The sequence below is a fragment of the Haliotis rufescens genome, unplaced genomic scaffold (genome assembly GCF_023055435.1).
Source record: "Haliotis rufescens isolate VD_foot unplaced genomic scaffold, xgHalRufe1.0.p SCAF_14, whole genome shotgun sequence".
Taxonomy (NCBI): Eukaryota; Metazoa; Mollusca; class Gastropoda; order Lepetellida; family Haliotidae; genus Haliotis; species Haliotis rufescens.
The window spans coordinates 21,236,131-21,252,167 of NW_025963824.1; the positions used below are offsets into that span (position 1 = coordinate 21,236,131).

The 16,037-nt window shown below is 43.9% G+C and overlaps 1 protein-coding gene across 7 annotated transcripts in view; it reads left to right on the forward strand.

Annotated features, from left to right (window-relative positions):
* Positions 1-1,309: 1,309 nt before the first annotated feature.
* LOC124116680 (vacuolar protein sorting-associated protein 13A-like) overlaps positions 1,310-16,037 on the forward strand; it is a 150,126-nt gene continuing 135,398 nt past the window's right edge. For all 7 annotated transcript variants that reach the window (XM_048395128.1, XM_048395131.1, XM_048395132.1 and 4 more), the window contains exon 1: positions 1,310-1,540. In XM_048395128.1, coding sequence (XP_048251085.1) covers positions 1,441-1,540 — 100 coding nt within the window. In that variant the 5' untranslated portion in view covers positions 1,310-1,440. The remainder of the gene's footprint in view (positions 1,541-16,037) is intronic.

Below are 16,037 nucleotides of genomic sequence, written 5' to 3' on the forward strand. Positions count from 1 at the left end.
GGAATCTGTATCTCAACCGTGTTAACGATAGAAACGCGTGCAGGGGTAGTTATTTTTCAAATAGCTTCTCTATTGTATATTTGTGTTTCTCTATAATTATATTGTGCCTAAATACTGTAAACTATATGGATTAAACCTAGGCGACACCGTTCAGTAATCTTTAGGTGTACGGGTCCGTCGACCACGGCAAAAAAGAAAATACATCCCTGTTTCTACATATCAAAATAAGAAAAAGTTTTATTTCAACCCCTCCGCTGCTGGGGGTGACAAGAAGAATCTTAAAATAGGTTGAGGGTTGTAAAGCGAATTCGATCGACCCTAAACAACATTCTGAAAATAATCTGCAAGCCTAAGATGCGTTTCTTTCTTCTATCGTGTATTAAACTTATCACATCTATAAGGCATGCACATTATAGGTTTTTCGTTTTATTAGTGGTTGATAACTTAGACGCATTTCACTAATAGCGTTAATGAATTAAACCTTCCGTGTAATCGTAACAACTACACGCGCTTGGTTGGGGATTCAATTGAAATCTGCTCACTGACACGGTAATCACACTGGTTTCAAATTGCGTAAAGACTGATTGAAATCTATTAAAAGATAATGGAATTGTTCTCTTTTACAGAGTGCAACGCATTCAGAAACAAATCTATATATTTTGATTGTTGAGGCTGACTGTGGGTTGCTGCGGGTGCTCCCGAAAAGGAAGGACTCGTTCATGCATATCTTATAGTAGTAGGGTTTTATGTGAATAGGTATAAACAGTCTATAAATGATTTGATTTAAATATGCTATAAAAATGAATATTAATAACATAGTAAATATAACAATGCGGTCATAAAGATCAAAATACTAAAGAAACAGTGTGATATTTTTACAAGCCCGGTCAGGTGGGTGAGGACCCAATGAATGGTCACCTGTTTGAAATTGTGAAATAAAAACATACCCATTCACATCCTAATTAGATCTTTATCGCCCATAAAAAGAAATCAATATATGTACACACTTGAATTGTAATAACATAGATTACAGATATTGTATGCTTTGATGCGGGAACACCTCGCTGAAACCCAACTTCGGAAAATGTCAGGATGGACTCGGGCTGTAGCCATTTCTACTTATCTACATTACTGACCTTGATCACGTAATACCAAATACTACTTCCGGTGTAAACTGAATTGACCGAAGAATATACGGAAACTGAAACATGATATTTGATAGCGCATCTGCTATTACACGCCGAAACATTTATCCCACACAGCTCCTCGCACGCGGCACTGAAACAGTCACTAGCCATTGGACCGTGAAAACCCGTGACCTCATTAGCATACTGACGAAAACATCATGGCCGATTGAGGCGGCGAAAGGCAGTCCGTCTGGAGTATTATTCCTGGTTTTAATGAAATAGTGGCCGGTTTTAGTCCCTCTGACAACTCAAAATGGTTTTCGAATCTCTTGTTGTGGAACTTATTAACAAGTTCGTTGGAGATTATGTGGAGAATTTGGATGCATCGCAACTCAAGTTGGGCATTTGGGGCGGTAAGTTTTCTACTTTTACGGTGTAAGCGTTTAGGCCTACCGATCATGCCGATGTCTTATGACTTTGCGCGTGATATCGAATCAGTCTGAGCTCAAGTGGAATTTGCGTGGGCTGACGACCCCGTACGACTATATTTGACACATATGGACATATTTATATTTTTAGAGCGGGCGTCGCCGTCGATAATGCACAACTGTTAACTGTAGAAATGCACGCACTATGAGCCGGCTTCTCTCACGTGTGCGCGCTTGAATGACAGTACTTTCTTCGCATAAGATCACTTCCTGGAATTAAAAGAATACGCCAAGTTGCTCATATATCTGACACCAGCAGCTAATTCTGGCAACACATGGATCACCGCCGTAATCACGTGCCCATGTTATGTGTGCGTTAATATTTGGTGATGCAAATGAATATATACATTTCATTGTGAGGGACAGCTTTGTTCTGAAGCTGCATCCGTTGCAGATCGATATGGCAGTATCGGTCACGTGACACCGAATGTGTCTATTTATATGGAAATTTGAAGTGGTTGTGACGACTGTGGTCTTGTGTTTACTGCGCTATTTGCGCTTTTTATGCATATCACATTTGCCAGTTCATTGAATGACTACAACATATAGACTGCTGTGACTGTAGCTCTTTAAATCCTTTGTAATTCCAGCCCAGGCGAGAGGCTCTTAGAGATGTCATTTTGGCCTTGGGTATAAGTATGACTAATATTAGAATAATAAGTATACAAAAGTAAGGATGCAATTCAACTCATGTTTAGGTTTAAACCTCAATGGGTCCTTAGTAAATGTATAGATCCTTGTGTAATGAGTTTTTGAGCATCTAAGAAGTACTTCTCATTACGTGACTAATAACAATCCCAATTCACTAAAATTTAGTCTTACCTTTGAAAACATTTGTTTCTTGAAACAAATATATCATCAACTGACCATGTCTTTTTAATTTTATAGCGATTATGCCTTGCCAAGCAAGATGAATTGATCAGGCACCATCTTGTTATCATGGTTATGATCACATGATTTACAAACATCAGCTGATGCATAATCGGTGCATACGATTGTTCTTATGCAAAATTGTCATCAGATCAAATTTTATTAAAATGTGCATTAGGGAAAAAGTGAGTTTTGAGGTGTGAATATCCTCATGTAGCTTAATTTGCCACATAACTTCTGTCTATCTCTCTTCCTCCTCCTCCTGTGGTCCTGTGGATCAACTGTGTCACATGTGGTGCTGTGGATCAACTGTGTCACATGTGGTGCTGTGGATCAACTGTGTCACACATCATTGCACATGGTTCTGTGGATCAACTTTTTCACATGTGGTGCTGTGGATCAACTGTGTCACACTTGGTTCTGTGGATCAACTGTGTCACACATGGTTCTGTGGATCAACTGTGTCACACATGGTTCTGTTGATCAACTGTGTTACATGTGGTGCTGTGGATCAACTGTGTCACACATGGTGCTGTGGATCAACTGTCACACATGGTTCTGTGGATCAACTGTGTTACATGTGGTGCTGTGGATCAACTGTGTCACACATAGTTCCGTAGATCAACTGTGTCACACATGGTTCTGTGGATCAACTGTGTCACACATGGTTCTGTGGATCAACTGTGTTACATGTGGTGCTGTGGATCAGCTGTGTCGCATGTGGTGCATAGTAGCACTAGCTTGTCTGCAGGAGCAGTCTTCACAGTGCTACATGTGTCACCTGTGTGATGATTTGCCGCCCAGTTATGGCTGAATGGTTGATGAAGCTGGTTCCTATGTGTGTGGAAGGCAGGGATGGCTTGCTGAGTGCAGCAGCTGTTGAATCATTTCCTCCCACCCCCCCTGCGGCTGACTCAGCAGACATGTGACATTGTTGTGAGCAGCACAGACAGATGGTTGTAGGTTGTGTAGCATTGCCATTGTCATGTGCTGCACTTCAAGCCATGCATGACCACTGGACAATGAAACAACTCGCACATACATTTTCCTTGTCAGGACAGATCAATTTCTTTCAATGCATTTTTTATCAAATATGTCTTTGATTGGAAAATTTCATTTCAAACACATCAAAATATCAGACTTAAAATATTTGAAAAACAATGAATTACTTGGAGTTATTCAAACACCTGCTGTAGATAACGTCTCCGAAGAGATGGTATTGGCGTTTCGATGAACATTAAAATGGCTGGGAACTTTGTTTTGTGCAATTCTTGTTTGCAGCACACCCACTGCGCATAGAAGTTGATTTCCATCTTGCCATGGCATTGCTAATGCATATTTACAGTTTAACAAAGCTGTTCTTATGAGCACCTGGTAGTTAAACAATTATTGTGTGCTGTTCACATTAAAAAATGTGCATGAGTATCATGTTCCAAACAAGCTCGGAAACATCCAGATTGTGCACCGTGTATGAACTTGCACGTGCAAGTTGTAGATCACCACCTTAAAGTCGAGGAGAGGGAAGGAGAGAAAATTTGTAAGTTTTAATATCCGAGTTGTCTCATTCTTATTTTCGTTAACATTGGTGTCATTAGACAAACTGACCCTGGCTAGCTGGTTAGTGTCACATTCTATCCCTCAAACATGCTATGTCATGCATAAGTCTGAGCTGTCAACTACTGACAGGCACAGTGTCTAGTGATATCACAGCAGGTCATCATGGTCATAATGATATGTCCATGTCGCAGATTGTGTAATCACATCTGTGAGATGGTGGTTCAAGGTTACAAGTCCATCCATCCTGCTGGTCTGTGCATGTGAGGGGGGTGTGACGGTTATCAACATGATAACGTCACTTGCAATATTTTAAACCGGACATTTGAGATTCCCAATCGGACATGTCCGGCGCATATGACGGTTTCCGGACCCCTGCTTGTAACACCAAAAGCCTTGCCACTGAGGGATTACAACACTGATATTAGTGATAGTAAGAACTGTGTCACCTATGTCAACTGTGGACATGGTGTTTTCTGAATGAAATTGTTTCGGGTTGGGGTTTCTTTGAACAGACAAATGGCACAGTTTCAGCACCGGTTGATTCCATGTTTTTATATTGCCTCTATGTACATGATGTATGTTAAGCAAGATAAAGCTGTTTTGTCTACTTACATTTAGAAGGATGCCCTCATTTTGTACATGTTGTAGTTCATAGTAGTTTACATCATGAACAACATCGTTGTTACACTTTTCAAGGGAGTAGGTGGCCAGAGTCAAGACTTCTGGGATGTGGACAATGGTGGACTTGGAAATGACTTGTTTACTTTTAACATGCCCCCAAAGACATGCCAAAGTCTTGCCTGGTAGATTATGTATATGTCTGGCCTGGAGGACACAAGGTGCAGTTTATCTACATAATCTGCTACAGTTGATACATCTTGGACACAGCACTGGAGTTTCCAAAACATCAGCAGCCATCATGAAAACTGAGTTTAAAATAATAGGTTTTGGAGGGTAACAATATGTTACTTGGGTCATTGTGTGTCATCAGACCTTGACAAGCCTTGAATTTGTACAAAATGACATATACTTGTAAGTCAAAGTATTAAAACACACACAAATATTTAGCGAAGATGTTTGACATGTATAATTTAGATTTATGATGGTGATAGATTTGTGTGCTAAAGACCCTGAAAATTTTTATGACAGACTTAATATACTTTTGTTGTTAGTGAAATAAAAATCTTGTTGGAAAATTTATGATAATCATACTGCTTTTAAGGTCTTATTATTCATATATAGTATGCTGATTTAATAAAATATTGACAGACTAAGGCTAATAACCCAACAAAAAAGCCTTGAAAATGACAGCAAGCAACCTTGAAAAGCCTTGAATAGGCCTTGAATTTTAGGGTTCCATATCTGCATGCATTTGGAGAGTCTCAATAAAACAATCGAGGATTATTTCTAATATATTGCGTGAAAAGTGAATTCTGTGTTTCACAGTGTTTTTCTCGTGAACACACTATCTGTGCTGTGAGGTTTCCCCCACTTCACATCTTCTTACAGTACTGTACGTTGCATTCTATGAATAGCAGCAAATCTCAATGTGAGCATGGTAAGGAAACATCATTCACAGGGTGCAGCCAGGGCTGGATGCAGGCAGTAGTGACCCTGACAGTTGGTCCCTAGCAGCCTCATGCTGGTCGTCAGAGGTGACTTAATGTCAGTCATAATATCAGTCACTAGGTTGTCTAGTCAAAATTTGATTATTTACAGGCCACTTTCATACAGATGGTATATTGCTGATTCGTCATTAAACAATAAACACGCACATAGTCAACAAAGTGGTAGTGGTCATGTGAACTAGGTGGTAGTGGTCAGTGTGTCAGTTTGTCTGATCCACCCTCTATTGTTTCCTGCCATCCCTTGTGTGAGGCTGGCCATTGATAATGTTCTTGCAACTACAGTATGGCTAAGAAGGTGCTGACACCCTGTCCAATCCCTCACTGGGTCACGGCTTGAGTGATCAGCATTCAGTTTTCCTTTTCCTTTTCATATTCATATTATATAGTCACATAGGAATTCTGTTCAAAGACTTTCTTATCTTCAGATTTATTAAAACAATAGTTTGTTCGTGTTTTTGAATGAATGCACCATTGATGAGCATGTAATCACATTGAATCCTAGTATAGGGAGGACTATACTCTGCTGGAGTGTTGTCCTTTGTACCAGGTCCCCCCCCCCCCAGTCACCTGTTTGTAACCTTACAAGTTTCGTGATGGAATAGTACATGGCTATACAGTTATTTAGTAAGACCATCTGCATATCCCACATTTCAGATATAGTTTTCCTCCTCAGTGTTACCAATACTTTGAAAATGTTGATGATTCGACTCCTTCATGTCCATGGCCTTGTTGACAGGAAAGTATCAAGTTTGTATGTGGTCTGACAAAAGGTGTGAAAACAATTCATGTTTGGAATGTCATATTAACTGTCTACAGTGTAGAATGGCATGTGTGTGATGGTCATTCTCAGCAGATAGGTGTGATGCCCAGAGTTCACTACCAGCCTTGTAATACAGTATCTAGCCTGCAGTGTGTGTACATGGCTCCAGATAAGCTCCATTGCATATTCATGTAAAATACACACCAAACATGTTATATTTCATTGGCTGTAGTCTGCAGTGTGTATGTAGTTGTACAGACATGGTGTACTGGCTGTAGCCTACAGTGTATGTGTAGTTGTACAGCCATGGTGTACTGGCTGTAGTCTGCAGTGTGTATGTAGTTGTACAGACATGGTGTACTGGCTGTAGCCTACAGTGTATGTGTAGTTGTACAGACATGGTGTACTGGCTGTAGTCTGCAGTGTGTATGTAGTTGTACAGACATGGTGTACTGGCTGTAGCCTACAGTGTATGTGTAGTTGTACAGCCATGGTGTACTGGCTGTAGTCTGCAGTGTGTATGTGGTTGTACAGCCATGGTGTACTGGCTGTAGCCTGCAGTGTGTATGTAGTTGTACAGACATGGTGTACTGGCTGTAGTCTGCAGTGTGTATGTAGTTGTACAGCCATGGTGTACTGGCTGTAGCCTGCAGTGTATGTGTACTTGTACAGACATGGTGTACTGGCTGTAGCCTGCAGTGTGTATGTGGTTGTACAGCAATGGTGTACTGGCTGTAGCCTGCAGTGTGTATGTAGTTGTACAGCCATGGTGTACTGGCTGTAGCCTGCAGTGTGTATGTAGTTGTACAGCCATGGTGTACTGGCTGTAGTCTGCAGTGTGTATGTGGTTGTACAGCCATGGTGTACTGGCTGTAGTCTGCAGTGTGTATGTAGTTGTACAGCCATGGTGTACTGGCTGTAGCCTGCAGTGTGTATGTAGTTGTACAGCCATGGTGTACTGGCTGTAGCCTGCAGTGTATAAGTAGTTGTACAGACAAGGTGTACTGGCTGTAGCCTGCAGTGTGTATGTAGTTGTACAGACAAGGTGTACTGGCTGTAGCCTGCAGTGTGTATGTAGTTGTACAGCCATGGTGTACTGGCTGTAGCCTGCAGTGTGTAAGTTGTTGTACAGACATGGTGTACTGGCTGTAGCCTGCAGTGTGTATGTGGTTGTACAGCCATGGTGTACTGGCTGTAGCCTGCAGTGTGTATGTAGTTGTACAGACAAGGTGTACTGGCTGTAGCCTGCAGTGTGTATGTAGTTGTACAGCCATGGTGTACTGGCTGTAGCCTGCAGTGTGTAAGTAGTTGTACAGACATGGTGTACTGGCTGTAGCCTGCAGTGTGTATGTAGTTGTACAGCCATGGTGTACTGGCTGTAGTCTGCAATGTGTAAGTAGTTGTACAGCCATGGTGTACTGGCTGTAGCCTGCAGTGTGTAAGTAGTTGTACAGACATGGTGTACTGGCTGTAGCCTGCAGTGTGTATGTAGTTGTACAGACATGGTGTACTGGCTGTAGCCTGCAGTGTGTATGTGGTTGTACAGCCATGGTGTACTGGCTGTAGCCTGCAGTGTGTATGTAGTTGTACAGCCATGGTGTACTGGCTGTAGCCTGCAGTGTGTATGTAGTTGTACAGCCATGGTGTACTGGCTGTAGCCTGCAGTGTGTATGTGGTTGTACAGCCATGGTGTACTGGCTGTAGTCTGCAGTGTTTATGTAGTTGTACAGCCATGGTGTACTGGCTGTAGCCTGCAGTGTGTATGTAGTTGTACAGCCATGGTGTACTGGCTGTAGCCTGCAGTGTATAAGTAGTTGTACAGACATGGTGTACTGGCTGTAGCCTGCAGTGTGTATGTAGTTGTACAGACAAGGTGTACTGGCTGTAGCCTGCAGTGTGTATGTAGTTGTACAGCCATGGTGTACTGGCTGTAGCCTGCAGTGTGTAAGTAGTTGTACAGACATGGTGTACTGGCTGTAGCCTGCAGTGTGTATGTGGTTGTACAGCCATGGTGTACTGGCTGTAGCCTGCAGTGTGTATGTAGTTGTACAGACAAGGTGTACTGGCTGTAGCCTGCAGTGTGTATGTAGTTGTACAGCAATGGTGTACTGGCTGTAGCCTGCAGTGTATAAGTAGTTGTACAGACATGGTGTACTGGCTGTAGCCTGCAGTGTGTATGTAGTTGTACAGACATGGTGTACTGGCTGTAGCCTGCAGTGTATAAGTAGTTGTACAGACATGGTGTACTGGCTGTAGCCTGCAGTGTGTATGTAGTTGTACAGCCATGGTGTACTGGCTGTAGTCTGCAATGTGTAAGTAGTTGTACAGCCATGGTGTACTGGCTGTAGCCTGCAGTGTATGTGTAGTTGTACAGCCATGGTGTACTGGCTGTAGTCTGCAGTGTGTATGTAGTTGTACAGCCATGGTGTACTGGCTGTAGTCTGCAGTGTGTATGTAGTTGTACAGACATGGTGTACTGGCTGTAGTCTGCAGTGTGTAAGTAGTTGTACAGACATGGTGTACTGGCTGTGGCCTGCAGTGTGTAAGTAGTTGTACAGACATGGTGTACTGGCTGTAGCCTGCAGTGTGTAAGTAGTTGTACAGCCATGGTGTACTGGCTGTAGCCTGCAGTGTGTATGTAGTTGTACAGCCATGGTGTACTGGCTGTAGCCTGCAGTGTATAAGTAGTTGTACAGCCATGGTGCACTGGCTGTAGCCTGCAGTGTGTATGTAGTTGTACAGCCATGGTGTACTGGCTGTAGTCTGCAGTGTGTAAGTAGTTGTACAGACATGGTGTACTGGCTGTAGTCTGCAGTGTGTATGTGGTTGTACAGCCATGGTGTACTGGCTGTAGCCTGCAGTGTGTATGTAGTTGTACAGACATGGTGTACTGGCTGTAGTCTGCAGTGTGTATGTAGTTGTACAGCCATGGTGTACTGGCTGTAGCCTGCAGTGTATGTGTAGTTGTACAGACATGGTGTACTGGCTGTAGCCTGCAGTGTGTATGTGGTTGTACAGCCATGGTGTACTGGCTGTAGCCTGCAGTGTTATGTTGTTGTACAGCTATGGTGTACTGGCTGTAGCCTGCAGTGTGTATGTAGTTGTACAGACATAGTGTACTGGCTGTAGCCTGCAGTGTATGTGTACTTGTACAGACATGGTGTACTGGCTGTAGCCTGCAGTGTGTGGTTGTACAGCCATGGTGTACTGGCTGTAGCCTGCAGTGTGTATGTAGTTGTACAGACATGGTGTACTGGCTGTAGCCTGCAGTGTATAAGTAGTTGTACAGACATGGTGTACTGGCTGTAGCCTGCAGTGTGTATGTAGTTGTACAGCCATGGTGTACTGGCTGTAGTCTGCAATGTGTAAGTAGTTGTACAGCCATGGTGTACTGGCTGTAGCCTGCAGTGTATGTGTAGTTGTACAGCCATGGTGTACTGGCTGTAGTCTGCAGTGTGTATGTAGTTGTACAGCCATGGTGTACTGGCTGTAGTCTGCAGTGTGTATGTAGTTGTACAGACATGGTGTACTGGCTGTAGTCTGCAGTGTGTAAGTAGTTGTACAGACATGGTGTACTGGCTGTAGCCTGCAGTGTGTATGTAGTTGTACAGCCATGGTGTACTGGCTGTAGTCTGCAATGTGTAAGTAGTTGTACAGCCATGGTGTACTGGCTGTAGCCTGCAGTGTGTAAGTAGTTGTACAGACATGGTGTACTGGCTGTAGCCTGCAGTGTGTATGTAGTTGTACAGACATGGTGTACTGGCTGTAGTCTGCAATGTGTAAGTAGTTGTACAGCCATGGTGTACTGGCTGTAGCCTGCAGTGTATGTGTAGTTGTACAGCCATGGTGTACTGGCTGTAGTCTGCAGTGTGTATGTAGTTGTACAGCCATGGTGTACTGGCTGTAGTCTGCAGTGTGTATGTAGTTGTACAGACATGGTGTACTGGCTGTAGTCTGCAGTGTGTAAGTAGTTGTACAGACATGGTGTACTGGCTGTAGCCTGCAGTGTGTATGTAGTTGTACAGCCATGGTGTACTGGCTGTAGTCTGCAATGTGTAAGTAGTTGTACAGCCATGGTGTACTGGCTGTAGCCTGCAGTGTGTAAGTAGTTGTACAGACATGGTGTACTGGCTGTAGCCTGCAGTGTGTATGTAGTTGTACAGACATGGTGTACTGGCTGTAGCCTGCAGTGTGTATGTGGTTGTACAGCCATGGTGTACTGGCTGTAGCCTGCAGTGTGTATGTAGTTGTACAGCCATGGTGTACTGGCTGTAGCCTGCAGTGTGTATGTAGTTGTACAGCCATGGTGTACTGGCTGTAGTCTGCAGTGTGTATGTAGTTGTACAGACATGGTGTACTGGCTGTAGTCTGCAGTGTGTAAGTAGTTGTACAGACATGGTGTACTGGCTGTAGCCTGCAGTGTGTATGTAGTTGTACAGCCATGGTGTACTGGCTGTAGTCTGCAATGTGTAAGTAGTTGTACAGCCATGGTGTACTGGCTGTAGCCTGCAGTGTGTAAGTAGTTGTACAGACATGGTGTACTGGCTGTAGCCTGCAGTGTGTATGTAGTTGTACAGACATGGTGTACTGGCTGTAGTCTGCAATGTGTAAGTAGTTGTACAGCCATGGTGTACTGGCTGTAGCCTGCAGTGTATGTGTAGTTGTACAGCCATGGTGTACTGGCTGTAGTCTGCAGTGTGTATGTAGTTGTACAGCCATGGTGTACTGGCTGTAGTCTGCAGTGTGTATGTAGTTGTACAGACATGGTGTACTGGCTGTAGTCTGCAGTGTGTAAGTAGTTGTACAGACATGGTGTACTGGCTGTAGCCTGCAGTGTGTATGTAGTTGTACAGCCATGGTGTACTGGCTGTAGTCTGCAATGTGTAAGTAGTTGTACAGCCATGGTGTACTGGCTGTAGCCTGCAGTGTGTAAGTAGTTGTACAGACATGGTGTACTGGCTGTAGCCTGCAGTGTGTATGTAGTTGTACAGACATGGTGTACTGGCTGTAGCCTGCAGTGTGTATGTGGTTGTACAGCCATGGTGTACTGGCTGTAGCCTGCAGTGTGTATGTAGTTGTACAGCCATGGTGTACTGGCTGTAGCCTGCAGTGTGTATGTAGTTGTACAGCCATGGTGTACTGGCTGTAGTCTGCAGTGTGTATGTGGTTGTACAGCCATGGTGTACTGGCTGTAGTCTGCAGTGTTTATGTAGTTGTACAGCCATGGTGTACTGGCTGTAGCCTGCAGTGTGTATGTAGTTGTACAGCCATGGTGTACTGGCTGTAGCCTGCAGTGTATAAGTAGTTGTACAGACATGGTGTACTGGCTGTAGCCTGCAGTGTGTATGTAGTTGTACAGACAAGGTGTACTGGCTGTAGCCTGCAGTGTGTATGTAGTTGTACAGCCATGGTGTACTGGCTGTAGCCTGCAGTGTGTAAGTAGTTGTACAGACATGGTGTACTGGCTGTAGCCTGCAGTGTGTATGTGGTTGTACAGCCATGGTGTACTGGCTGTAGCCTGCAGTGTGTATGTAGTTGTACAGACAAGGTGTACTGGCTGTAGCCTGCAGTGTGTATGTAGTTGTACAGCAATGGTGTACTGGCTGTAGCCTGCAGTGTATAAGTAGTTGTACAGACATGGTGTACTGGCTGTAGCCTGCAGTGTGTATGTAGTTGTACAGACATGGTGTACTGGCTGTAGCCTGCAGTGTATAAGTAGTTGTACAGACATGGTGTACTGGCTGTAGCCTGCAGTGTGTATGTAGTTGTACAGCCATGGTGTACTGGCTGTAGTCTGCAATGTGTAAGTAGTTGTACAGCCATGGTGTACTGGCTGTAGCCTGCAGTGTATGTGTAGTTGTACAGCCATGGTGTACTGGCTGTAGCCTGCAGTGTGTAAGTGGTTGTACAGACATGGTGTACTGGCTGTAGCCTGCGGTGTGTATGTGGTTGTACAGCCATGGTGTACTGGCTGTAGCCTGCAGTGTGTAAGTAGTTGTACAGCCATGGTGTACTGGCTGTAGTCTGCAGTGTGTATGTAGTTGTACAGCCATGGTGTACTGGCTGTAGCCTGCAGTGTGTAAGTAGTTGTACAGACATGGTGTACTGGCTGTAGTCTGCAGTGTGTATGTAGTTGTACAGCCATGGTGTACTGGCTGTAGTCTGCAGTGTGTATGTAGTTGTACAGCCATGGTGTACTGGCTGTAGCCTGCAGTGTGTATGTAGTTGTACAGCCATGGTGTACTGGCTGTAGTCTGCAGTGTGTATGTAGTTGTACAGACATGGTGTACTGGTTGTAGCCTGCAGTGTGTATGTAGTTGTACAGACATGGTGTACTGGTTGTAGCCTGCAGTGTGTAAGTAGTTGTACAGCCATGGTGTACTGGCTGTAGCCTGCAGTGTGTATGTGGTTGTACAGCCATGGTGTACTGGCTGTAGCCTGCAGTGTATGTGTGGTTGTACAGATGGCTGTAACACCTGGCTTCACAGCAACAGTTGTAAGCTAGTAGTACAGGGAATCAATATACTACTTTGTGCAGTCACACACACATGATGCAGCATGTAATGATTGCACATGCTTAAACAGCCCAATGTTTCTGTTGTGTTTGTTGGTTGTATAACCCACCTGCAGACACAACCAATACATTGTCAAATGCTGATGGTGGACAAATGCTTCCTAAAAATGTTCAAATTTATTTCAACTCATGTTTCTATGTGTACCAGACTATAGAATAATATTATTACCATGCTAAGGAATTAACATTAACAACATTACTACTTGACATAAACTTAGCATTTCTAGCATTGTGAACTGGTATTGCAGGGGAGGAAATATTCTAGCTAAGTGTGGTAATATGTGCCTTTACCACCGACTGCCTCTCTTGTATAACAGATAGACCACACTAAACCTCACCTCACACTTCACCACCAAACTCATTCTGACACAAATAAGTAGGGATTTCATGGACAAGATGTTGTGTCCCTGACTGACTTTGTCTGTTATTGTTATAAACATGTTAAAACTGAGTGCAGCATTTCAGGAATTTTCATTAACTTTAATAAATGGATGAGTTACTTTCATATCAAGTGTATTGTATCTAGGGTTGTGAAAATCTTAAAGAAAATGCAAATGTCGACTTATTCCACTGTTTAGCCATGTAAACATGCAAGATAATGATGTTATTTCAGCACACACACTGTCAACAATTACTTTCACTGATCATGTTGATAATTTTGTGTATTTCATGTAGTGCAAAATACTGGAAAAAGGTCCAAACACTGTGTCTATGTTTTAGAAGGTTTAAGCATGTTAAGGTTTAAGGTTTGTGCAATGGTGTCTCTCATGTAACTGAGTAGAGAGCAGCAAGCCACTGGACTAGATCTTCATCTGTCTGACTTGGACTTGCAGGGTTGTGTGTCACCAGCACTGTGCAGGGTAATACAGTTACACAGGCTTATATCATCAGGACATTCACTCAGTGAATGTTACACTTTCCCAGCAATGTTACCAAGTAATCATATTGCAGCACTGAACAGCCAGTTGCACCCTATACAGAGATCTTATGTGATGGACTACACAATGATCTACCAGAACATCTAGAGAGCGACACAATATTCAAAAGGACACCTAGGGGCTACACAATGATCTTCCAGACATCTAGAGAGCAACACAGTGATCGATAGGACACCTAGGGGCTACACAGTGATCTACAGGACACCTAGGGGCTACACAGTGATCTACCAGAACATCTAGAGAGTGATGCAATATTCTATAGGACACCTAGGGGCTACACAGTTATCTATAGGACACCTAGCTGCTACACAGTGATCTATAGGACTCCTAGGGGCTACACAGTGATCTACCAGAACATCTAGAGAGCGACACAATATTCAAAAGAACACCTAGGGGCTACACAATGATCTTCCAGACATCTAGAGAGCAACACAGTGATCGATAGGACACCTAGGGCTACACAGTGATCTACAGGACACCTAGGGGCTACACAGTGATCTATAGGACTCCTAGGGGCTACACAGTGATCTACCAGAACATCTAGAGAGTGACACAATATTCTATAGGACACCTAGGGGCTACACAGTTATCTATAGGACACCTAGCTGCTACACAGTGATCTATGGGACACCTAGGGCTACACAGTGATCTACCGGAACATCTAGAGAGCGACACAATATTCAAAAGAACACCTAGGGGCTACACAATGATCTTCCAGACGTCTAGAGAGCAACACAGTGATCGATAGGACACCTAGGGGCTACACAGTGATCTACAGGACACCTAGGGCTACACAGTGATCTATAGGACACCTAGGGGCTACACAGTGATCTACCAGAACATCTAGAGAGTGACGCAATATTCTATAGGACACCTAGGGGCTACACAGTTATCTATAGGACACCTAGCTGCTACACAGTGATCTATGGGACACCTAGGGCTACACAGTGATCTACCAGAACATCTAGAGAGCGACACAATATTCAAAAGAACACCTAGGGGCTACACAATGATCTTCCAGACATCTAGAGAGCAACACAGTGATCGATAGGACACCTAGGGGCTACACAGTGATCTACAGGACACCTAGGGCTACACAGTGATCTATAGGACACCTAGGGGTTACACAGTGATCTACAGGACACCTAGAGTTACACAGTGATCTACAGGACACCTAGGGTTACATAGTGGTCTATAGGACACCTAGGGGTTACACAGTGATCTACAGGACACCTAGGGTTACATAGTGATCTTCAGGACACCTAGGGTTACATAGTGGTCTATAGGACACCTAGGGTTACACAGTGATCTACAGGACACCTAGGGTTACATAGTGATCTACAGGACACCTAGGGTTACATAGTGGTCTATAGGATACCTAGGGTTACACAGTGGTCTATAGGACACCTGGGGGCTACACAGTGATCTACAGGACACCTAGTGTTACATAGTGATCTACAGGACACCTAGGGTTACATAGTGGTCTATAGGACACCTAGGGGTTACACAGTGATCTACAGGACACCTAGGGTTACATAGTGATCTACAGGACACCTAGGGTTACATAGTGATCTACAGGACACCTAGGGTTACATAGTGATCTACAGGACACCTAGGGTTACATAGTGATCTACAGGACACCTAGGGTAACACAGTGGTCTATAGGACACCTGGGGGTTACACAGTGATCTACAGGACACCTAGGGTTACATAGTGATCTACAGGACACCTAGGGTTACATAGTGATATACAGGACACCTAGGGTTACATAGTGATCTACAGGACACCTAGGGGTTACACAGTGATCTACAGGACACCTAGGGTTACATAGTGATCTACAGGACACCTAGGGTTACATAGTGGTCTATAGGACACCTAGGGGTAACACAGTGATCTGTAGGACACCTAGGGGTAACACAGTGATCTACAGGACACCTAGGGTTACATAGTGGTCTATAGGACACCTAGGTTACACAGTGGTCTATAGGACACCTAGGTTACACAGTGGTCTACAGGACACCTAGGGTTACATAGTGATCTACAAGACACCTAGGGTTACATAGTGGTCTATAGGACACCTAGGGTTACATAGTGG